Below are 25,862 nucleotides of genomic sequence, written 5' to 3'. Positions count from 1 at the left end.
CTCATTTACACCAAAAACCAAAATGTAAGACAACAAAAATACAAAAACGGACTCCTAAACCACACACAATGACAGAAAACTACACAAAACAGCAAAAATACACACATTCATGCTAAAAACCCCTCAGGCCCTGTACTACGTAGTAGGAATGTGTGATATTTTATCGTTTATGATTTATCGTCAAAAACATTCTCACCAATAAGAATATGTCATCCCACGGTTTAAACGATAAATTCCCATGTCTGAAATCAGCGAGGGCCATTTGTCCCTCAATTTAGCCAAGAATGCCCCAAAAATCGTGTTCCACGAACAAAACTGCCTCTGTTTGTTGTCAACGTATTATTCTCTGGAGCAGAACATTGTTTACGGAAGCTCTGACGTGCAGAACCACCACCGCCCCCGCTGGTCCCATTAGACTATTGAAATTATTACACATAAATATAGTGAATGATTAAATCATCAGCTTGATCTGGTTTAATTATAGAAAATCTGAGAAATGTTTATCAATCATAACTTTATGAAACTCATTATAAGATAAATAAACAAGATTCATCAGCAGTAAAAACACTAAAGTTATTTTTGCATTTCATGTGCTTTTTTTTAGAAAATATTTTTATTTTATGTGAGGAAATAAATAAATTACTTACAATAACACTTATAGTGCCCCACATGCACTCATATATTCCATAAAATATCAGCTCATAAAGTGAGTCAGCAGTTATTGTAGCCTTTTTTAATGTGTCTAATGTTGATGTATTAACATTTATTGGTGTTTGTAAAGAACCTGTTTACACTAAGTTGAGATTTTGTTTATTATTTTTCATTCATAGTTTTTCCTGACCAATAAGTTCTCTTGTAAAATGAGCTGCCCATTGTTATTAGATTCTGATTGGTGCAGATCTGAGTTTAGGAAATAAAGATTATTATAGGATAAATTAATCCTTTCATTTCATTTTACTGTTAGTTAAACTGGTATAACTGTTAGATAAAGTGGTATAACTGTTAGATAAAGTGGTATAACTGTTAGATAAAGTGGTATAACTGTTAGATAAACTGGTATAACTGTTGGATAAAGTGGTATAACTGTTGGATAAAGTGGTATAACTGTTGGATAAAGTGGTATAACTGTTGGATAAAGTGGTATAACTGTTGGATAAAGTGGTAAAACTGTTGGATAAAGTGGTAAAACTGTTGGATAAAGTGGTATAACTGTTGGATAAAGTGGTAAAACTGTTGGATAAAGTGGTAAAACTGTTGGATAAAGTGGTAAAACTGTTGGATAAAGTGGTAAAACTGTTGGATAAAGTGGTAAAACTGTTGGATAAAGTGGTAAAACTGTTAGATAAACTGGTAAAACTGTTGGATAAACTGGTAAAACTGTTGGATAAAGTGGTAAAACTGTTGGATAAACTGGTAAAACTGTTGGATAAAGTGGTAAAACTGTTGGATAAAGTGGTAAAACTGTTGGATAAAGTGGTAAAACTGTTGGATAAAGTGGTAAAACTGTTGGATAAGTGGTAAAACTGTTGGATAAAGTGGTAAAACTGTTGGATAAAGTGGTAAAACTGTTGGATAAAGTGGTAAAACTGTTGGATAAAGTGGTAAAACTGTTGGATAAAGTGGTAAAACTGTTGGATAAAGTGGTAAAACTGTTGGATAAAGTGGTAAAACTGTTGGATAAAGTGGTAAAACTGTTGGATAAAGTGGTAAAACTGTTGGATAAAGTGGTAAAACTGTTGGATAAAGTGGTAAAACTGTTGGATAAAGTGGTAAAACTGTTGGATAAACTGGTGTAATACTGGTTTTTTCATTACTTGTTGAACTAAACATTATGGTTTGTGTTTTTTTACAGGATTCAGAAAGAGCTGGCAGAGATAACATTAGACCCGCCTCCAAACTGCAGGTAAGGACCGGATGTGGCTCCGCCCCTTTCTCCGTGCACACGCTGCTTGTCATTGTGTCGCTGTAGCTTTAGAGAGTCGCTCTGGCTCAAGACAGAGGTGATCAGATCTTTAGAGGGTTCTGAGAATTCTGCATGTTGAGAACCGTAGCACACTGCAGGGTTCTACACAAACTATCCAGTGGTGGCACTGATGTGACTCACTTTCTCAGTTGGTTGCACCCTCTTTTTTATTTTTTATTTTTTTTTATATATAGAGTGGGGGGGAGCAGGGGGGTTACGGCATTGCCATTCATGCTGATGAATAGTTGACTTAACTGGCGTACTGTAGTTGAAGTAAAGATTGACAATGAGTCCAGATATGATATTTGCAAAATATTTGCAGGTTTTAGTGACAATATTAAGTTTTTCTGCAACAAGCAGTGGCTGAAATAACAGGTTATTTATTTTACATCATTTTAAAAGAAGACGTAACAACAGGTTACATGTATTCTGTTTGTATTATTTTGTAGAAATGCTGTACTTGAATTAACTTTACAGTAGCATAACCAACTTAGCATCTGCATTGTTTCACCCCATGGAATTAAATTCAGAGGGTCCAGCTCTGATAGTGGGGTCTCCTAAGTCTTCAACATCTTCAAATTCTTACACATCTCAGTTTACATGAACACAATGTTATATAAAGAAGATTTTTTTAGTTCATGTATTTGAAACACATGATCATGTGATCAACACATGCTAATTACTAATTTCTTGCCACACATAAAACATACATATTTAACCTGTACATTGGTGGTTAAATGAATCTGTTCCCACACAATTAAAATCTGTATTTTCTTCCAGAAATAGTGTTTTTGTTGGTTTAGTTTCTTACCAGGGATTTAAAACTTAAGGTTAGCCACAGGTGCAGGAAAGTTGATGTTTTAGGAAAGTGCTGAGTCATTGTACAACGTGATTTATTTCTTGGTTAACAAATTGAATCATGTTTTTTTTAAAGCTATAGGGAGCCATTACATAAGAGTCAAAGAGCCACAGGTTGCTTGAACGCAGCACAGACCGTGTCTGTCCCTAGTGTTGGTGATGCAGTAGCGTGTGTTTGAGGACATGTCGGACCCTGATTCACAGGAAGACTCGGAGGACCAGGAAGTTTCCTCCTTTTGGATTTTCAAAATAAGGTCACCCTACGCACTCGCACAGATGCGACCAGATGACATTTTCACTCACACACACTGAAAAAATAGTCGCATATGCAACCAATTTGGTCGCAGTTTCGAGCCCTGCACTGTGAAGCACGGTGGTGGCAGCATCATGCCGCAGGAACCAGGTGACTGGTCTAAATCGAGGATAAACTGACAAAAAAGAGAGCAATTCTTCATGAAGACTCCAGAGCAGACACAGGCAACTAGCGGCCTGAGGGCCACACGCAGCCCACGGGTGTATTTGTGCGGCCCCCAAAGTAAACGTACAAAATGACCGAAAAAACTTTAAAAAAATTACAATACATTGACTACAAAAACTGCGTGTGTGTTGCGTTTACTGATGTCATCATTACGTTACACTTTCACTTTAGTTCCGGTCACTTTACTGCTTCTACATTTCCTGAAATCATACCAAACTTGATAAATAAGGTTGATCAAGTCCTCTACTGTTATTTATTTTAATATTTTTATGGATTAACAAACTGGAAGGTTACTTAAAAAATCATGCTGAATAGGTCACGAGTGCAACGCTAGCCACAATGCTAACCCTTAGGAAAAATCCCATTGAAATGTGTGACATAGTCCCAGAACATCATTAGTAAAACCCGTCACAGCGTGTGACTGGAGGAGCTTCTACTGTGATGTCACCAGTTCAGCTAAAGCCTTTTCACATTACAGTCATAGAATACCATGATCACTACTGTATCTGTTACACATAGTGAGAGATTATGGGCTGAATAGGACACATTGGTCCTTTTGTCAAACTTTTTCCATGTTTTTTGGTAGATAACTATAGTGTGTAAATGTGTGAAGTTGTTCCAAAATTGTAGTTTTTCAATTTGTGAATTCAGTTTTTTTTTTTTTTTCCTGTCCGTTTTCCTCGAGTCCAAGCGTCAGCTGTTATTATTACTTATTTATTTTGTATTCTTACTAATGAGTGCTGAGTGTTCCCAGTGGTTAATGACGTCACTTTGTTTCAGTGATTCATTTCATGTTCATCATTAGTTTGAAGGAGAGATTCTTGAGTCCTGATTAGGGTTGGACGGTAATACGATAATACCTGATACTGCAGGGTCATAAAAATAGCATCAGTTTCAGTTTCAATACCAACCTTTAAAAAAATGCAATGCAGTTCCCCGTGACTGCGCAGGGTCTGACACACACACACACACACGCACACACACACACACACACACACACACACACACACACAGAGTGAGAACAGACACCTGTAAACCAAGATACGCTTATTTAAGGTGAATTCATTCTATAGTCTGGAAGTGGAGTGATAGTGATCTAAAACACCAGAAAAATCTCCAATAACACAAGATAAAGTTCATACATTTGTCACTAGTCTATATTAAGAAAAAAGTCACTAAGAGTGTTCAGAAAATATGTCAGTAAGGGAGGTTCGGTTTCCATTTCAACTTAAAAAACGGGGTGGAGAGAGGATTCTATGAACTGCAGCTTTAACTCCTTGAACAAGTCTACATTCTGAGTGAATTCATCCTTTAGTAACTCTGTAAGTTGATTATTTAAACTGTAAATGATCAGTGCTGTAAACGTTTGGTCAAAGTGAGAAGGAAAACAAGCGATCAGTCCTTTCCGCTGTCACTCACTCACACAGACACACACACACACACACACACACGTATATATATTCTCATCTATTAATCTACAGTATATATACAGTATATATATATTCTCTATTGATACATATATTCTCATGTATTAATCTATAAATATTATCTTTTAATATATATATAAAGGAATAGTTTCTGTATCTGTCAAACGTGCTGCTGCCATGGCGATGAAGCACACTGAGTCTTGAAATCAGGTTTTAGTGATTTAATAAAACAGTGACTTTCCCAGTTAACACAGTGGATGAGTTCATGTTCACTTCTTTACCACATGTAACAGCATGTGATGGAGACCAGACAAGGTGAACAAAGCAAAGTGAATCTGTCTGCTCAGCTGTCCTCTCTGCTCCTGACAGCCGTAAATACACGCCCTCTACCGCCTGTCATGTGACCACAGCAACCAAACACAGTCTCTCATAGTGCTGTAGTCAACCAAGGAAATGGGTGGTCGACCAACATTATGGCACACGTAGCGACCAAGAAAAAAAAAAGGTAAAATGAATGATCAGGTGCAGAGGAGGACGAGGAGACAGAAAAAGAGACAAATATTAAGTTTTGGTCACAATTAAAACGTATTTTTTCCTCATACAAATGACATATTTACATTTGTATTAGTGGTAGGCCTGTTTTTATTAATAAACTGTTAATGTCAACATCAGATCAGCGCATGGGGAAACAAACAGCAGTGGATCTATTTACATAATCTATGTATCAAATATAAAGATAATCCATGTTCTTGTGCAGAACAAGGATTGATTCAATAGTGGATGCTTGTGCTTCTTAATGAATTCCTCTCTGCTCTGAGGACAGCACACTGTGCAGTGACAACTGAAGCAGCACTCACAGCTGTTGCTGAACATAGAATCATGTTTAGGCATTAAATACATTATATTTAATCCTTATCACCTATATCAGTGTATTGCATTTTTTTTTTTTTTAAACATATTGAAACTGATAAAAATCTTGGTCGACCACAACGTTAGCGACCAATTAATTGACTAAACGACCACAGTTAGCAGCCCTAGTCTCACACATACACAAATATCCAATATTATGGCTCCTAGTCGGGCTGGGCAATATGGCCGTTTTTAAAAAACAAAGCTCTATTTTCAATCTATAACATGATATATGATCAAATCAAACCAGAAAGGCAACACTTATTATGTATTAATGTTTTCTCTGTGAGTTTCCCTCTAACTATCATAACATAACGTACCTTTTTTCAGAGACAAACCCTTAAAATAACACCTTTATTAATATAAGTGTAGAGAACAATATCAACATTTAGAAAACTCATTATGTACATTTGTGCAAGTGTTTTACAGTTTTAATTATTATAATTAACTCTCAATTATTTATTTATTATTACTGACATTTGTGAATTTATCAGCTATATAATATATAAACAGTTGCCACTACTAGCACACGCACAGACGCGCTGTACTGATGGCCTTCTGAGGACTGTCCCTTTAAGGGAGCCATAGTAACGTGAGGTCAGAGTTCAGTCAGACCCGTTTACTTCCTGTTCTGTACTGAGCGCATGTTACTTTTTTGTTACCGTCTCATCTGAAACGACATAAGCAGTGATTGATCTTCCCCTGTTTACAATAAGTTTTTTTGAGTTCTGTTTATAACGTTATCGACCCGCGGACACATCTGGATCTCTACACACACACACACACACACACACACACACACACACACACTTCTGCACACAGTGCTTTACTGATGCCTGTCAAAGTCACTAATAGGTTTTTTCAGAAAAAGACGTTTTTCTCAGCTTTTTGTCACAAACTGGTGATTTATGTGAACCTTGCCTCTATTCAACGTCACCTCATACGTTCTTTCATGTATTTTTCCCGTCGTTTTGTGTTTCCGTTGTCTTTTCATGATATATTGTGTCATTCTCCCTCTAACGACGTGCTGCACAGAAACACGCCGTGTGTGCGTCTCATCCGTGAGGTTTCTGTGTGAACCACACGGCTGAGATCATTTGTCAGCGCGCTCTCATTAAGCGCAGCGGGAACGGAAGCTGTTTAATATTCATGAGGAGGCGTGTCCATGAGTTCTTGGCCCCATTGTCTGATTTTAGTCACATGCTCCTCCTCCACACATTAAAGACAGTAATAAACATCCAAACATGACTAAATTCATTCATAAAGCCTGACATAAATATATGATAAGATGATAATATTCATCAACAATAAAGGAAAACTCACAGGAATAAAGATATTTAAAACATGTTTAAGTCGATGCAAATCAAAGGAATTGAGTTTTCAGAATTATAGCCTGGAGCGACTTCACTGTCATTTTGTTTGTTCTTGTTCTCTTGTGTATTTTTATGTTCATTTTGTGTATTTTTATTGTAATATTTGTGTTTTTCTGTGCTTTTGTGTATTTCTACTGTTTTGAGTCTTTGTTGATGTGTTGTCTTTGGTATTTTTCTGTCTTTTAATGTATTTTCGCTGTCAATTTGTGTTTTTTATGTATTTATATTGTGTATTTTTGTATTCATGTGTTTTTCTGGCCTTTTGTGTAATTTTGCTCCAATTTTGTTTGTTTTTCTCGTCATTTTTTGTTGATAAAGTGTGTATTTGTGTGGTCATTCTTGTTTTTTTTTCTGTCATTTTATGCTTTTATGAATATAAATAATGTCATCGTGATGTTGAATCTTTGCTCCTGGTAACAAAGCAAAGCTCGACCCACACAAACAATCCACTCATCACATTTCTCCTCCCACAAAGTTTGTCAAAGGGGAATAAATGGGCTCCTACTGTGTACACACACACACACACACACACACACACACACACACAGGCTATAATTTAGCCTTAATGCTTCCTCTGTGATGCTTGTTTGACAGTGAACACTGTGGCCTAGATTCATGCTCCTCACATGTGTGCAGCAGATTTTTGTCGGTGTGAAAACGCCGTTTACTGCAGTTTGAGACGTAAACAAAGAAAGGCTCTTTGTAAACCTGGAGGTCTGGAAGTGAAACTTGTGTGTTGGAAATCTAGAAACGACTCTGAACAGCTCGTTGTCTTTTGTGTAGAACAGGGGTGCCATGGTTACAGGCCCGGACTGATTGCACATCACCATCACATCCGGGCCGTGGTTGATATGGGAGAGCATTTATTTAGTTATTTATTTATTTTGTGTCCAGCAGCACACACAATGTGAAATCAACCCATCCAGTCGTTTGTTTGTGGTTTGTGTAGAATTGCTTTGTTTCAAATTTTCTACATTTGTGACGTCACACGTGAAATCGGGAATCGGTGTTGCCAGATCAGATGGAGAATTTCCAGCCCAATCACATCTTAGAACAGCCCAAACACGAACCACCAATCTGGCAACACTGTGTTTGCGACACAATCTGACACAGTGGTTGAACAAAACAGTGAATTATCACCTTCAATGGACTATTCCTGTAATCTCTACATGAGATGATGACAATAAAGCAACGTAGCAACTCTGGTAAGTGTTTGAAGCAGCTGGAACAGCTGCTTTTGCTGTTGCTGCACTGTGTGCAAAATTCATCTGCTCTTTAAGCAGATAATCACAATATCCGCCTAAATAGTCATGTTTTAGTATAATGTGCAGTTTTTTGGCTGAAGACAACAACAAGAATGTGTGAATAACAAAAAAAAGTTGCTAGTGATCAGCTGTTAAGTAGAGTTCGCATCTGTAGACACGCCCACTCACAGCCCGGTTTTAGAATTGGTCAGAAAGTGACTTTTTAGAGGCTAAAACTCCAGAAAACAGGCGGGTTTGGGAAAATAAACCTTAAATACTATGTTGTTGGGATTCTTGTGCTGCGTTTCACACCAAATGCTTCTTCTGTGGCACCGTATCTCCCGTACGAAACGTTTTGCATGTGTCACATGATCAAAAAATGTTTCCATTCGCTTCATATGCGCATCTATGCACCGCCCACCAGCGACACAAACAACTCATTGAGTTTCACTGTCTGCTGAAGTGAGGAGCTGTGGAGCACAGCTCCTTACTTCAGCAGACAGTGAAAAACCACCAGTGAACCACCAGTGAAAAAAGTCGGTGTGATTAGCGGCTAATGCTATGCTAGCTCAGTGCTACACAGAGAACTTTTACCTGTTACTACCACCTCCTCACTGATTCTCCTCCAGTCCTAATCCTTCCTAGTCTGGTCCTGGTTATAAAGGGCGTGTCCTACAGCTCCAGGTGGTCACACAGCTTCTACTCCATGGTTGAATGGGTGAACAGACCAGTGTCCGTGTTGACGTGACCTCATCGTCAACAAAGACTCTGATTGACTTTCTTTATGCGAAACAGTCGCAGGAGTTCAATATTTTCAACTCTTGTAAATGTGCGGATATGCCTAAATTGGGAGCGTGCTCGCACGGCCAACGCTCTTGACGTGTGGATCGGACCTCACCGCCGCACAGGAAAGATTTTGCATCTGGGACACATCTATCTATCGACTTTGTATGTAATCTGGACGTACGGACATTTTGTGACGCATCCGGTGTGAACGCAGCATTAGAACAAATGGAGATGGTGAAAAATGTCCCCTTTAATTTTGGTAGAATCTGTCAGTTGTTCTGTAGCTGCTGACTCAGCTACAAATGATCTAAGCTGATAACAGTTAAAAAGTCTGGCTTTGACAAGTCAAATATAGCTGATCTAACTTTTAACATAATCCTGTGTGATATGGGTGGGAGGGAAAAAAGGGGTGGGGTTGACTGATGTAGGTTAGGTGCCATAGTCATGTGGGTGGAGTTTACTGGTGATGACTGGCAAAGTTAATGTGTCATCTGTTATTGAGCCAATGTGATATTTTAAGATAAGGTCATATTTGACTATTTTTTCAAGAATCTTTTTGTTTTACTAATTCCTACTGGATGTTCAGTCACATGGTCTATTGTTGGATGACTTTATTCTAACACTTACTTTCTCTGACTGGTTCAGGCCGACTTGGCCTGGCCTTCTTTTAATTGGCTTAATTATGCATTGGCATGTTTTCATGTGCAAGTCTTCAATAAATATGATCAGAGTAATTTACAGTTTACACTGTTATTTATGTTTTGTCTATTTTGTTGCATTTCTAATTTATAAATGTAGACTACTTGCATGAATAGAACAATGTTACGTTTTTAGAGGATAACGTGCTTTAGGCTGATATGTAATTATAGACGTCATTGTGAGGCTATTGTGGTTACAATGATATTTATTTTTAATATGTAGACCTTCATGAATAATTTCAAGCATTATATCCATATGTTGTCAGTGTTTGGTTTTTCAGGCTGAAAGTGTAATTCGGCCCCTGACTAATATCACCCTTAGAAACTAAGATATGATCTGGTCTTTGTGTCAACTCAGGTACGACGGTTTATCAGTGAAGATACAGGAAGTATCCTCACCATTCTGTTTTTTTATTACGTTAAATTCTCCTACACCGTTTGTCTGATTTGGACAAATACGTTTTCAAAAAATTCAGAATGTTCCTGAGATTTATGCTTTTGCTTTTAGAATTTGTAACTTTTACACTTTTTTGACTTGTTTTGTTTTTTTCTTTCCATTCATTTTTATTAGAAATTTCTGCTTTTTCAACTTAATGTTCAGGTATTGCTAGGTTTCGTGTTATTGCTTTGGCTAATGCTTATGCTAGGCTAATGCTTATGTTGCATTAATGCTAACACTAGGTTAATGTTAGGCTAATGCTAACGTTTGGTTAGGTTAATGCTATTGCTAGGCTAATTGTGTTGCTAACACTAGGCTAATGTTTACACTAGGGTAATGCTAATGTTAGACTAATGCTAATATTAGGTTAATGCTATTGCTAGGCTAATGACATTGTTAATGTTAGGCTAATGTTTATGGTAGGTTAATGCTAACATTACGTTGATGCTAGGTTAATGCTATAATAATGTGTTTTGTTAAACATAGATCTACTAACAAGTACATTTCAAAGATTTTAGGCAACATTTGTAAAAACAGGAAGTGGAACTTATAAATGAATGTTTATCTCAGTCTTTTTAAAACCTCAGCTCTGAATATTTCATGTGAAACTGGTATTTAAGTGTTTTCTAACACTGTTTAATACATTTATTCATGGCGTTCTGCGCTCTATAAAACTGGTGTAATGCACTGGGGATTTATTCTGAAACAAAGCTTCAGTCGCCAAGAGGAGGAAAAAAAAACTGCTGAGCTCAGGGAAAAGATTGAGAACCGAGTGGAAACCTAGACCTCCTGCTTTTTTTTTACACAGCAGAGTAACTAAGTGTTGACACTCATTACATCACAGGCCTGAGTGGAAACGAAGGCTGTGGAGCTGCTCTGTAGTTTGGCCTCTGGCTCTTTTCACGGTCAATGGGAAAAAAGATTGTTTCATTAAAGTTTCTGCTTTGAGAAGCGACGGCATTAAAGCAGATAACGGGTTCACTTTCCCTTTGCGCTACTCCAGGAATGCACAATACGTGAATCGCGCACCTGTGCCACAGACCTCGTAAATAAATGAGAACGGCACAATCATGTTTACCATAAGGGAAACCCAACATTTCAGCTTTAGACCTCAGTTTGAGGGGGCACATGTAGGGGCATCTGGAATTTACATGGGGTCGCCTGAAATGTCTAGTAATTGATGAAATATTATAACTAATTAGTTTTAAATTTAAAGAATATATTCTTAAACACAATCTTTACTCTCTAAAATATAAATCTGTTAAAAATCAAATGTACTACAAATACTGTATATCTCTGTATTTGTAATGCAGTAAAACAAAGATGATCAAAAACAAATTCTAGAAGAAAAAGGTGTCTTTGGGGTCACCTGATATGTTTGATATCAAAATGGGGTCACGATCCAAAAAGGTTGGGAAACTTTAAATCTACTTGTTTACACAACGGGATTATTTAAATGTTATCACTATTACTGGTATTCTGAGGAAAATGTTGTAGACTTGGATTCAGAAATAAGTGAAAAAAACAAAATAAGTTAAAGAACCACTGAATTGATCTAAAAAACAAAATGTGCTACAAATACTGAAATGTTCTGTGCTACTGACTGGCACTGATAAATGATAAAGTTAGCAGCTGTGTTTGGTGCTTTGCATTTTCAATTATTTTTTTCATTATTTTTTAAAATACATTTGAATCACACTTGGTTTTTAAGTGTTTCTGTTTTAATATAATTGTTTGTATTTTAAGAAGTAGAACTAACTGCAGCAGAGCTGAAGTCAGCGTCACATGTAAACATTTATAAATCCAAGTTTAAAGGCTTTTCTCTACTGCGTATGACTGAGACTGATGATTGACTGATTACATTTTAAACTGTTTATTGTTTTCTGATGCACTTTTTAATCATGTAAAGCACATTGAAATGCCTTGTGTATGAAATGTAGAAAAAGTTTTGCCTTGCCTTCCTTTCCTTAATATTATACAAATATTTGATAATTATTTAATAAATGGCATAGTCATAACAATAATGTAAATATTAAAATCTAATTATTAGGGATGTAACGATTATTCGTAAGGCAGTAAAAAATCGATTCATAGGTATCATGGTTCATATCAATACTCTGAATATTGAAGTGCAGTACTTTTTTTTAAGAAAAATACATTTTCAGTTGCACTTTTAAAAAGAAAAAGAACTATTATGCAGTTTTGCATTGTTTACTATAGAACCAGAATTTAAATTAATAGGCTTCTTCTTCATTTGTATTATTCCTTTATTTTATTCAGGATTTAATTTTAAATTGTTTTGAATAGTTCATCAAGGGATTCTTTTGACAATGAAAAATAAAAGGAAAATAATACAGTACTACAGTAATACAGGAATATTTTTCAGTCATCATTTGTCCCATTTTGTAAAATAAACCGTGAGAGAATCGTATCGTGAACCAAGTACCGTGAATCGAATCGTATCAGGAGTTGAGTGAATCGTTACATCCCTACTAATATTATAATTATAACCCCCTCAAACTCAGTAGATTGTGAAGAGCTGTCAGTGGTAGAAGTAGCTCGTCAGCCAAAAAAGTGTGTGCACCCCTGTTCTAAGCTGTGGAATATTAGTGTCTATTACTAGTAATCTGATTACTTTGGGTCCTCACAGGTGGCTGTAGTACTGCCACCGCTTTTCAATTTATACATTCCACAAATTCTGTTTTAAGAAGAAATCATTTCAGCCTCACGTTACACCAATGGTTCCAACCTTTTTTGGGTCGTGACCCCATTCCCTGATTTCACAAATTTCTGGCGACCACAAAAACATTTTATTTCTTTGTAGAATTAGTTTTTGATCATGTTTGTTATACTGTGTTAAAGATCTACACTACCGGTCAAAAGTTTTAGAAAATGATTCAGTTTATTGTGTCATTGCACTTTGAAATGAAAGTATAGAACAAATAAGCAATTTGAGAGTAAAAAGAAAAGATGGAATCCATGAACAATACTGTTCAGCTGGTGCTCATGAGGGTCTGGTACCACAGTGTGTTCTAACCCTGCTTTTATGCAGACAGAGGGTTGGAAGGAACACCTGTAGGGATGAGTAGCACCTGCTTTCAAGACTGACTCAACCTTCATTGCTGCAGAACAGCTTTAAATTGTTAATCCATTTCATTTTCCCTGAAAAAGACCTACTTGTATAATTCTGAAATGTTCATTATTTTTCAGTTTGTTTGTTTTTACCTCTGGCTGTTCAATACTTACCTTTGTAACATGTCAAGTTATTCAGTGGACTTGCATGACTTGAATTTCAATAAATAATTGGAATAATGATGGTGTTCTAAAACCTTTGACCAGTAGTGTATATATAAAGTACATTATATACTGCATTTAATTTTAACTAGATTTATATGTGAGAAAGTATAAAATACAGTTGTTAAAAGAATGTTTTCATTGTAAAAAAAAGAATAGTGGTACAATAGTCATCTTGTTGCACTGAAATAATTTAATATATAGATTAATAGATAGGAATATATAGATTTAGGAATAATATATAATTTACCAGACATTTCAGGTGACCCAGTTCAAATTCTAGGCGACCTCGCATGGGGTAACGACCCCAAGGTTGAAAAACACTGCATTACACGTTTCTGTTGGTTTAGAGACTTTACTTCTGCTAAACTTCTTGAAATCGTAGCAAACCCTCTGAACCCTGTCAGCTTGTCCAGTGTGGACTGGAGACTGTCTGCTACCACTAGGACTGTTGTTCCTGTTAGCTGCTACATGTTAGCATTGAGGTGTTAGCTGCTACATGTTAGCATTGAGGTGCTAGTTATTACATGTTTAGCATTAAGACGCTAGCTCCTATATATTTAGCATTGAGGTGTTAGCTGCTACATGTTAGCATTGAGGTGTTAGCTGCTACATGTTTAGCATTGAGGTGCTAGCTGCTACATGTTTAGCATTGAGGTGTTAGCTGCTACATGTTTAGCATTGAGGTGTTAGCTGCTACATGTTTAGCATTGAGGTGTTAGCTGCTACTTGTTTAGCATTGAGGTGTTAGCTGCTACTTGTTTAGCATTGAGGTGCTAGCTGCTACATGTTTAGCATTGAGGTGCTAGCTGCTACATATTTAGCATTGAGGTGCTAGCTGACTAGCAGAGCTCCACTGATCCACAAACTTTTTCTAACAATTTTCACAAAACTGGACTTTAGTTTTCTATCCAGTGTTTTTATTTAAACTAAAATGAACGTCCATGAAGCACAGCAATGACTTCTCCTCTGGTTCTCCTGTTTCTAGTGTTGTGGTCTGTGCATCAGTATTACGGGTATACCAGGAACTCGTGGAATTTTTTTGTTTTAGGAGTCATTTTGTGCTTTCTTCTATCAATTTTTATATACTGTATGTATATATTATGGTTTTATGTGGGTTCTGAGTCATTTTGTGAGTTTTTTTACAGTCATTTTGAATATTTTACAGTTATTTTTGTGTATATTTGTTGTCGCCTTGTGTGTTTTGTTGTCTTTTTTAGTGTTTTTGGAGTCATTTAGTGTAATTTTGTTGTTGTTTTGAAAATGACCCACCCATGAAGCCCATCAATGACTTCTCTGGTTCTCCTGTTTCTTGTGTTGTGGTCTGTGCACCAGTGTTATGGTATACTGGTATATATATATATATATATATATATATATATATATATATATATATTATGGTATACTGGGTGAGACAGGTTCCACACTGTGCAGAAAAAGTGCATTATTTTTCTGTAATTAATTAATCTCATTTGAAGCCATAACGTCCCAGGGAGGGAGTTTTAAATAGACTTCCTGTGTTGTATCTTTGCACGTTGTCAGTAATGGTAATTTTACAATAAAACAGCGGTTTGATTATAGCGTTTGTGACCTGCTGATGTGTGTGTATGTATCACAGCCTCTAACGGAGGTCAGCTAGTGCTTCATGTGGTGAAGATAAGTGGGAACAAAGAGAGCGAGTGGATGGAGCGAGGTCTCCTGGCAACAGGCAGCGGTGGAATGAACATTAGCCATCTGCTTTGTTCATGGTGTCTGTCACATTCTATAGAATAGATCTGTTCCTGTGCATCTGTCACATTCTATACAGTATTATCACAGCACACACGCACTTATCCTCAACACTGACTTATTAGGAAAACTTAAATTAAAACAAAAGAAATCACAATAATTACTGACAGTCTACTTTATTCATATCTGTTTCTGTTACAGGCATATACGAATAGATCTGTTCATGTCCTTTGTTACAGAATAGGAGTGAACCAGTGACAAAGTAGATTAGCGTGTGCACGGTGAGCGAGGGAGGAAAGGTTGAACCGTTGAGTTTGGTTTCAACACGTCAGCATCACATCGAAGAAAACACACACACACACATGCACACACACACACAAACACTGGCTTGTGCACTATACAGTTTGCATGCACACACTGGCGCACACACAGGCACTAGGGATGGGCGATATACAATAAAAACAATTGTCCCGATAAATCTGGTATTTATTACAATAACTTCAAAAAATGATGGGGGGGGGTCTCGAGCCCTGTAATTAAAAAATATTGCGTCTCACAAGTTTGGACGATGAATAGTGATGTTAGCTTAATGCTAACATTTATTTTACAGGACGTGTGACATTTTAGCTTTTATTCTTTTATACAAGTGTTAAATCTGACCATAAACAGTAAGTCGTGTACTTTTTATTTGGTCTATTCCTTATATGAAGTGGTTAGCATTAGCACTTAGCCCAGTCTTATGTGTCGGTGGCTTAGCTTAGCATAGTTAGCTTTAGTTGAGTTTACACTTCATAATCGTTGCTACAGGTTCATCTCTGTCAATGTGTTTGTGGAACTTTGGATGGATCTGATGGAGGATCTTGGACTGGTTCACTTTGTTGTCTGGTCTTAACAAGTCGTGGTCCATGATGTACCTCAGCACGGCTGCTTTAGGTAAGCCGTGACGAGCACCGCCGTTTATCCATGCGTGAGGGGCGGTGGTGGCGGCGCACACCGCGGAGGGTCCACTGCGGAGCTTCCATGAACAGCGTTCCGCTCCAGAGAATAATGAGTTGTTGACAAAAAAAACTTGGGGCAATTTTGGCCCCTGGAACAAGGTGTTAGGGACATTCTTGGCTAAATTGTAGGAAAAATGGCCCGTGGTCCATGCTAATTTCTGACATGGGTATTTATCATTTCTATCGTGGGATGACATATTCATACCGGTGAGAATGTTTTTGACGATATATCGTAAACAATGACATATCGCACATTTTTAACTGGCACACACTGGCAAACACGCACAGAAACATACTGGCGCACACACACACGCAGACACTGGCACACACACACGCACACACTGTGAACCGTTAATGAATTCAAAGCGATTGTTCTTTGTCTCGTTCTATTGTGATTGGACGTTGTCCTGGTCTCTTCCTGGCACTGATCCAGATAGGGGGTGGGTGGGGGGGGATTAATATGGAAATGTTATTAATTAGTGGACCCTCCAACAGATGTGGCCCCTTCTCTTTGTTGTTTGGGACGTGAAAGGGAAGCTGCTAGCGTTAGCTGCTAATGTTTTAACATATTATGAACACAGCTCCCACTCTGGTGTTCTGATTAAAGTGGTCACCATTTTAACTGATGGCAGACTTCAGCTTACTGCAGATATGGTAAAACAGCAAAAATACCCACAATGACTCAATAAACACACAAATACAACAAAAACACAATCTAGAAGAAATACCCCAAATCTCTCCATAAAACACACAAACTGACACCAGAAATGCAAAAACTGAGGAAAAATACACAAAATGACTCTAAAAACACACAAAATGAAAACAAAAAACACACAAAATGATTCCAAAAACAACAACAGAAACACACAACGTGACCACAAACATACCTAAAGACACACAGTAACACACACAAACTGTGTTCTTTCCTGTGTTAACGTTCTGATTAATCATCATTCTATTCTGATGGTAATCCTGTGTTTTTCACAGTAAAACGTTGCTGCTGATGTTTATTTCATGGTGTGCATGGTTCAGGTTCTCATCTGTAGAGAATCCAACTCATCTAATCGCTGTGTGAGTCTGTATGATATGGAGCCCTGGAGGTGAAAAAGTGGGTAATAGTTAATATAGATCTTAACTCGGGGTCCAAGATAATTAAGTCGGGGCCCGAGATAGACTGCAGTGATGCCATCAGCGGTATAAAACTAGAATGCCCATTTACATTGCGTATTACGGTAAAGTTGTCGACAGGAGCTTTATGGTGCGTTCATGTACACCTCAGTTGCACGCATATTTCACACCAACAGTACAGGTGTATTGTACCAAAAATTCATTGAAAATCACCTTTTCTTCAGGACACTGCAGCAGGTTCTTCTGTGTCAATTTTCAACTAGAATCACTGTAGCATTTTCTCATAATTACACAATACACACAGTCCTGTGTGTAGTGTGTACAGTACGGCTTTACCGTAATACGCGATGTAAACGGGCATTCTAGTTTTAAAATGGTGATGGCGTTACCGCAGTCTATCTCGGGCCCCGACTTAATTATTTTGAACCCCAAGTTAGTTAGTCGGGATCTCGAGATAATTACCCCCTTTTTTTTCCTTCTCATCCATGTCACCTCCAGGGCTCTGTAGTATGAATCATCCTGGAGTAAAACACCTCCATCATTAAGTCGTCCGATGTCGTGTTTACTGCCTCAGCAGCTCCTCCTGTGGCGCTCGTTAGCATATTAAGCCGTTACTAAGCCATAGTGTGATTTCTTTCACTGCTGCAGCGCCGGCCCCAAAGGAGACAACATCTATGAGTGGAGGTCCACCATCCTGGGACCACCAGGCTCTGTGTACGAGGGAGGGGTTTTCTTCCTGGACATCGCCTTCACACCAGATTATCCCTTCAAACCCCCCAAGGTACACACACACACACACACACACACACACACACACCTCCACTCAGATCATTATAAACTATCAGATATCATCATCATTAGTTAGATCAGGATTAGCTCTTAAAGCAGTCGTTAAGTCAGTAACAGCCAATGAGGCGTCAGTTTTTCTTTTTCTGGAATTTTATTAACATTTTGTGACTTTTTTGCTTTTGTTCTGTGGTTTTTGTTGTTAGTTTTGCTTCTTTTTTGGATCATTTTGTGTCTTTGTTCTCCTATTGTATCATGTTGTGTACTCGTTATTTTTTTGTGTATTTGAAATATGCTATTATTTATATTTCCATCTGGAGTTTTTATTTTATTTTAAATGTTATTGTTCTGTTTTTCTACTTTGTTTTAACGTTTTTGTGGGATTTTTTCTGATCAAACAGAACAAAAAATAGGGTGAAATTAGAAAAAGGGGTTTAGAATAAAAAATAACATCTTGTTCTGTGATGTCCTGAGCTGCTCTATGACTCTATGTTAGTATGTCTACGTCAGTCATGTTGAGACTCACTGACGGTGAACCCACACAAATCAACGCTCAGCGACCTGAGTCCACTACCTGTGACCTGTAACTGTTTCTGATTGGTTAGTTATTGATCCTCCACTACCACTTCCTGGGTACGGAGGGTGTTTTCATTGACCAGTGTAAGTGTGTCAAAGTGTTTTTGTTGAATTTGCTTGGATTCAACCCCACAGTGCCCTCTAGTGGCCAGGAACTATAGTCAAAATGCATAATAATATAATTAATGATAAAAAATACTATTATCATTTTATTATTATTGATAGCAATAATAGTAATTAAATTTTTGATCATGAAAATATATTATTATTATTATTGATAATAATATTTCTAAAAATATTAATACATTATTAATATTTAAAAAATAATAATAATCAAAGTATTTTTTATTATTAATAACAATAACAGCAGTAATAGTAATTTGATGTTTGATAACAATCATGATAATGTATTATTATCATTAATAGGTGAAAAGAGGGGAAAACAAGGCAGGACTTAAATGATGCTCCTTTAGTGAGTGGCACAGTGTGGAATTAGGAAAAACTCCTCAGCACATAGTGAAAACATAAAGCACATATGGGGGGAGGGGGGGGGGAGGACTGTAGCTAGCTGTCATGATCCCGTTTGCTTCATCTGGGGGAACCAAATGAAGATAACGATGTTTTCGGCCAGGCTAAGCGCACATTCCAGGTCTCAATATATCCAATATGGTGGCCCTGAGCTTCCAAGCTGAGCTGTTCACTTCTCCACGTTAGGTTCCATACCGCGTAGATGTTCCAAAGTAGAATCCTGCTTACTTTTGAGTTTGTTTATTGCATGAATATTAAGAGCCCTGCACATTCCATCAGTAATGACAGGCAGCATTCCCAAAACAGCTGCCAACGTAATCTGAACTTTGTGATAAATCAGAAAACTGCCAGTTCCGATCAGCAGCAAACCTGTTATATATGTAATATAATAATTCCCATTATGTAAACATCTTCAACGTCCTCGGCGGAAAGGATAGACAAACAGATCCTCCACTTATCCCAGGAGTTCGTGTATTCTGCTGCAAACGTTTTTTTAATTTTTAATAATAACAATCCTGAAAATATTATTATAGTTATTATTGATAATGATAATTATATAATAATTATATGACAACAATAATAATATGCATTGTACAAGCTATACAACACACTCACACAGTAACATCCATTAATAGATATGTATTATTTAATAAATAATTTAGTCCCGTATCAGGAGCTAAAATACTGAAAAATATCATCTACAGTTTGAAGAGCAAAGAGACCATCCTCATGGCCTTCAAAATAGAAACACAGGAAATAAAGCCACTTGTCCATGTGTTGAGTGGGTTTCCTGTGTGACCTCACTTCCTGTCTCATGTGCAGGATTGGGGTCAATTACATTTTTGAACGTAGCGACACAACGTAGCGATGGCGTCAACGTAGAGACGGTGTGTGAACGTAGCGACGGCGTCAACGTAGAGTCGGTGTGTGAACGTAGCGACGGCGTCAACGTAGAGACGGTGTGTGAACGTAGCGACGGCGTCAACGTAGAGGCGGTGTGTGAACGTAGCGACGGCGTCAACGTAGAGATGGTGTGTGAACGTAGCGACGGCGTCAACGTAGAGGCGGTGTGTGAACGTAGCGACGGCGTCAACGTAGAGGCGGTGTGTGAACGTAGCGACGGCGTCAACGTAGAGACGGTGTGTGAACGTAGCGACGGCGTCAACGTAGAGACGGTGTGTGAAAGTAGCGACGGCGTCAACGGAGAGACGGTGTGTGAAAGTAGCGACGGCGTCAACGTAGAGACGGTGTGTGAACGTAGAGACGGTGTGTGAACGTAGCGATGGCGTCAACGGAGAGACGGTGTGTGAAAGTAGCGATGGCGTCAACGTAGAGACGGTGTGTGAACGTAGCGATGGCGTCACCGTAGAGACGGTGTGTGAATGTAGCGATAGCGTCAACGGAGAGACGGTGTGTGAACGTAGCGATGGCGTCAACGTAGAGACGGTGTGTGAACGTAGCGATGGCGTCAACGTAGAGACGGTGTGTGAACGTAGCGATGGTGTCAACGTAGAGACGGTGTGTGAACGTAGCGATGGCGTCAACGTAGAGATGGTGTGTGAACGTAGCGATGGTGTCAACGTAGAGACGGTGTGTGAACGTAGCGATGGTGTCAACGTAGAGACGGTGTGTGAACGTAGCGATGGCGTCAACGTAGAGATGGTGTGTGAACGTAGCGATGGTGTCAACGTAGAGACGGTGTGTGAACGTAGCGATGGTGTCAACGTAGAGACGGTGTGTGAACGTAGCGATGGCGTCAACGTAGAGACGGTGTGTGAACGTAGCGATGGTGTCAACGTAGAGATGGTGTGTGAACGTAGCGACGGCGTCAACGTAGCGATAAGGCGACGGTGTGTGAACGTAGTTTATTATCAATTACCAAATTGACCCCAACCCTGTCCTGTGTGTGTGCAGGTGACGTTCCGCACCAGGATCTATCACTGTAACATCAACAGTCAGGGTGTGATCTGTCTTGACATTTTGAAGGACAACTGGAGTCCTGCTCTGACCATCTCCAAAGTGCTGCTGTCCATCTGCTCCCTGCTCACAGACTGTAACCCTGGTAAGATGATAAGATGATACACACGCTGTGATTGGCTGCTGCTCACAGACTGTAACCCTGGTAAGAGACTCTCCAAATCAGTGTTTCTCAAATGGGATACGTGTAACCCTAGGGTAGACATGGGCAATTGGCGTCCCGGCCTCGGTCTATTTTTGTGTGGTCCCCAAAACAAATCCTCAAAAATTGTATTTCAAGAAGTTAGCAGGAATATAAAGCCCAACATAATATGCAAAATACCTCCCAGAACACACAAATTGACAGCAAGTTGCATAAAGTACACAAAAAATTTTAAAATACACAAAATGACAACAAATACAGGCACAACAACCACTTAAACAAACAAAATGACAAAACACAACAACACATTACAGAACAGCTCCAAATACAGTTTACAAAATTACACAAAAACGCACGAATCGACAACATAAATGCAGAAAATTACAGACAAATACACAAAATTACAACACAAAAAATGCACATAACTGCAAAAACACACATAATGACTGAAACTGACAAAACAACAAAGACAAAAGACCCCCCCCCGTATTAATGCTCTGATCAGTCATTATTCTAATGCTAACATAAATGTTAATAATGTTGACGTGATCGTACGCTACGATCAGATCTAACATCAGATCTGAGCTTGTGTAGGTAATCTGAGTGGATTAGTGGAGTAGCAGCAACATGTGACTGAGACTGAAGGTAAATTATTAAACAAACCTCAGCTGTCATTGGAGCATAAACAGACACACGTTCAGAACAGATTAAAAAAAACTTTATTGAAACAAAATAAACTAAATATTTTTAAAAAGCCCATGTCATTACTGAACCACCTTTTAGGTATTCCTTTCACAGAATACTGTGTCATTACACAGTAGCATCGATATGCTCGTGCTAAGTATCGTTTTTTTAATTGTTTTTTTCAAAACCTTTTCTGCTTTTTCACTAAAATGTGCAGGTACGTCTTCACATAAATGTTGGCACTGTTTGTTGAAGGAACCAATGTATTGTTTACTGGAATATTTCACTATAATGATGTCACTGGTAAGAAAGACCCTATTTTTTGTTTACATAAAGCACTATTAGAGATACTTATTTATTTACATTGGTATGTTGACACTTATTTACAGAAATGTTGCACTAAAATAGTGTCACTGTTTATAGGACACTTTTTCAGTTTATTGTCTTTCAGAGATATAAAATAAAAACTATTTTTTCACTTAATCTTTTTTTATTTCTTATGTCATAGATTAGTGTCGTCATATTGTGAGATAATCGTTATCGTGAGCTTTATATCGCGTATCGTGAGGTACCCAGAGGTTCCCACTCTAGTACACACACACACACACACACACACACACACACACACACACACACACACACACACATGCTTTGTCTTCAGTACAGTTCATCACTGGAGGCTTTGATAAGCATGTAAAATACGATATTACGATATGTGCGTATGGTGGTTGCGTATGATAAACGCATATTAGGGGTAGGAACCTCTGGGTACCTCACGATACGCGATACAAGGCTCACGATAACGATTATCCCACGATATGACGATACTGCAATTATCGATTTATTGGTCAGAAATCAATCTACGATAATCTGACATAAGAAAAAAAAAAAAAGATTAAGTGAAAAAATACAATTTTTATTTTATCTCTGAAAAACAATAAATTAAAAAAGTGTGCTATGAACAGTGACACTATTTAGTGCAACATTTCTGTAAATAAGTGTCAACATACCAATGTAAACAAATAACTATCTCCAATAGTGCTTTATGTAAACAATAATTAGGGTTGTGACATCATTATAGTGAAATATTACAGTAAACAATATATTGGTTCCTTCAACAAACAGTGACAACATTTATGTGAAGACGTACCTGCACATTTTAGTGAAAAGCAGAAAAGGTTTTGGAAAGAGAAAAAAAATATCGCGCTATATCACCGTATCGAGATATCGTCACCCTCCTAGCGCGTATGATAGGTGTGTATGATAAGATCTTATAGGTGCGTATGCGAGGTGCGTATGATAAGTGCATTATAAGATCGTAGAAGTGTATGTAATAAGCGCGTATGATAGGTGCGTATGATAAGATCTTATAGGTGCGTATGCGAGGTGCGTATGATAAGTGTATGATCGTAGAAGTGTATATAATAAGCGCGTATGATAGGTGTGTATGATAAGATTGTATGACAAGTGCATTTGTAAAATCGTTTGAGTGCGTATGATAAGTAGGTGTATCCTCACCGTGTGTCTCTGTTCCTCTGCAGCCGACCCATTGGTGGGAAGCATCGCCACACAGTACCTGACCAACAGAACGGAGCACGACAGGATAGCCAAACAATGGACCAAGAGATACGCCACATAGAAGCCCCACCCCCGGCCTCTAGCCCCGCCCACTCTCTACCTCTCTCGCCCTCCAGCACACGTCCCCCCTCCCATCATCTGATCCCCGCCCCCTTTTCTCCTCCTCTTCTGTGTAAACGTTCTTTCGTTCCTCGGTGACTTGAACCTTGTTTTTTTTTGTTTTTTTATACAAAGAGTAGATTGGGATTTTTTATTTTCCAATATCTGAATGTTGAAGATGTTCTATCACGATGGTTGTTCTCTGCAGAAGATGCTTTTTACGTTTTTATTTGGGATGTTGGTCATGGATATCGTCTGCATGGAAACGGGAAGCTTGGCTCTGCTTTTCTTTTCTTTGTACTCCATGTATTTTTTCAAAGGGCAGACGTTACTCGTACGTACGGCTCTGCCTGTGGACGAGACAGGACGTGGATATTTACTGGCTGCCTGCAGAGAGCTTCGTTGTGCACTTGTATTATTACTGAAGCACCCAATAAAACACCCCGTGGTTGGCTCGTGACTAAACGCTGTTTGACTCCCTGTTGTGGTCAATAGAATGAATCCAGTGGATTTACACACCTGTACTGGTCTGTGTTTGGTGCACATACTTGGTTACTATAACTGGGATTACACATTACATTAAACACTTATAATACATCTTCACAGGTAATCATTGAATCGTAGTAACTATAATTTAACAGGGATTATCATTGGCGTGGTTTGACTTGTCCGTTTAAATGCATTTATGTATGTGATAAAGCTGCAGTATGTAGAATGGTGAGACTTGTATAGAAACAACCACATTCCTCCCTCCCCTCCCTGTTTCCAAGCCTATGGTCCCTTACTGGCATCCTGGTGAACGCTCCAACTATGGAGCTCTGAGAGACTTTTTCCTCCATAGAGACTAGAGACAAATGTAGGGACTTTATCTGGTGTTATTGGAGCGTTTTCTGGTGTTTTAAAGACTCTGACATGAATGCATGTATCACTCGCTGCAGTGAGGACAGTAAAAGACTCACCGCTCTTCCTCCTCCACAAAGCTCACACACAAACAGCCGCAGTAGTACCAGCAGACAGACACTCCACGTCCAGATTGTAAATGAATTGCAGATGTTCTCTGCCTTGGACATGCTTCTCTTAGGTTTATAAGTGATTTATCCTCTGGTCTCACATTAGTATCAAAAAGTTACACGCGTGATAACAGCCACACGCATAAAACCCATAGTGCCTGGTCGCGGTCCCTCTACGGGGTGAATTCAACAGCTACTCACGTGCACATGTACTCGTGCCGTCACTTTCTCTAATGTTTGAAGAGGGCGGGTGTTTCGGGAGCCAACAGACAGTTGCTGCTACTCCCCTTCTTTTTGATTGGTCAACTTAAAGGGGCAGTATTATGGAAAAAGTCCCTTTTATAATGATTTTTCTACAGTGATATACATCCCCTTAGCCTCATTCAGAGTAAAATGATTATTTCTGTATTTCTTAACGTGTCTCTGATAGGAACTGAAACTATATATGTTTGATTTGCACAAAAGTGTTTTAATGAGCTCAAGGTCTGGAGAAGAGGGGAGTCAGGCTTCCCTGTGATGCTAAATCATGCATGTACCAGACACCTCTGGATACCAAGGAGGGTCCAGTCATGAAGATAGCCAGAGGCAGACATGGATAGAGATGCAGACAGAGTCACAAACATGGAGGATAACGGACGTCTTCCTGTCTGTGAGCTGTTCAATTAAAAAAAATCAGGAAGAAAGTCAAGAAAACCTTACACTTGTTATTCCACATTTGGTAAAATGTCAGCTACGAACGGGCCAGTTGGATATTTCTCGCGTTGTGACGACACAAAGCGGAAACTACTCCTGACAATCCTGGCTCCTCCTCCCCCATAAGAACGTGAGCTCCTATCTCTCAAACTACCTCAGAGGTAAAACAAATATTGCAACGTCAGGTTAATATCATTACGTTCAGTATATAGATAATCCAGTATAAAGATTAACTGAAGACTGCTCACAATCGGTTTCACTTTTAGTAGCCGTCATACCACCTTGTTTTACCTTTATGGATGATCTGACATGTTTGTGCCCCAATGTGATGCAGCGGTTGGACAAAAAAATGGACTATCGTCTTAAATGGACTTTCTGTGGTCAGTGTTGCAGCTCACGTGTTGGAAACAGCTGACTCAGCTGATAATTGAGAGTTTACTTCAAAATCATATCCATTGTTAGTAGC

The 25,862-nt window shown here is 38.5% G+C and overlaps 2 protein-coding genes across 5 annotated transcripts in view; both read left to right on the top strand.

Annotated features, from left to right (window-relative positions):
• LOC114477622 (NACHT, LRR and PYD domains-containing protein 3-like) overlaps positions 1 to 25,862 on the top strand; it is a 425,926-nt gene that overhangs the window by 326,831 nt on the left and 73,233 nt on the right. The gene's annotated exons all lie outside the window — the stretch shown is intronic.
• The window catches only part of ube2e2 (ubiquitin-conjugating enzyme E2E 2), a 46,249-nt gene that overhangs the window by 4,978 nt on the left and 15,409 nt on the right, over positions 1 to 25,862 (top strand). For 2 of the 4 annotated variants that reach the window (XM_028470054.1, XM_028470055.1), the window contains exons 3-6: positions 1,853 to 1,903; positions 17,972 to 18,104; positions 21,128 to 21,275; positions 23,558 to 24,162. In XM_028470054.1, the coding sequence (XP_028325855.1) occupies positions 1,853 to 1,903; positions 17,972 to 18,104; positions 21,128 to 21,275; positions 23,558 to 23,655 (430 nt within the window). In that variant the 3' untranslated portion in view covers positions 23,656 to 24,162. Of the gene's footprint in view, positions 1 to 1,852; positions 1,904 to 17,971; positions 18,105 to 21,127; positions 21,336 to 23,557; positions 24,163 to 25,862 lie in introns of those variants that run through there. The other 2 variants (XM_028470057.1, XM_028470056.1) reach the window with 2 other exon arrangements.

The sequence above is a fragment of the Gouania willdenowi genome, chromosome 16, assembly GCF_900634775.1.
Source record: "Gouania willdenowi chromosome 16, fGouWil2.1, whole genome shotgun sequence".
Classification (NCBI taxonomy): Eukaryota; Metazoa; Chordata; class Actinopteri; order Blenniiformes; family Gobiesocidae; genus Gouania; species Gouania willdenowi.
This window is presented reverse-complemented; position numbering and strand designations above follow the sequence as displayed.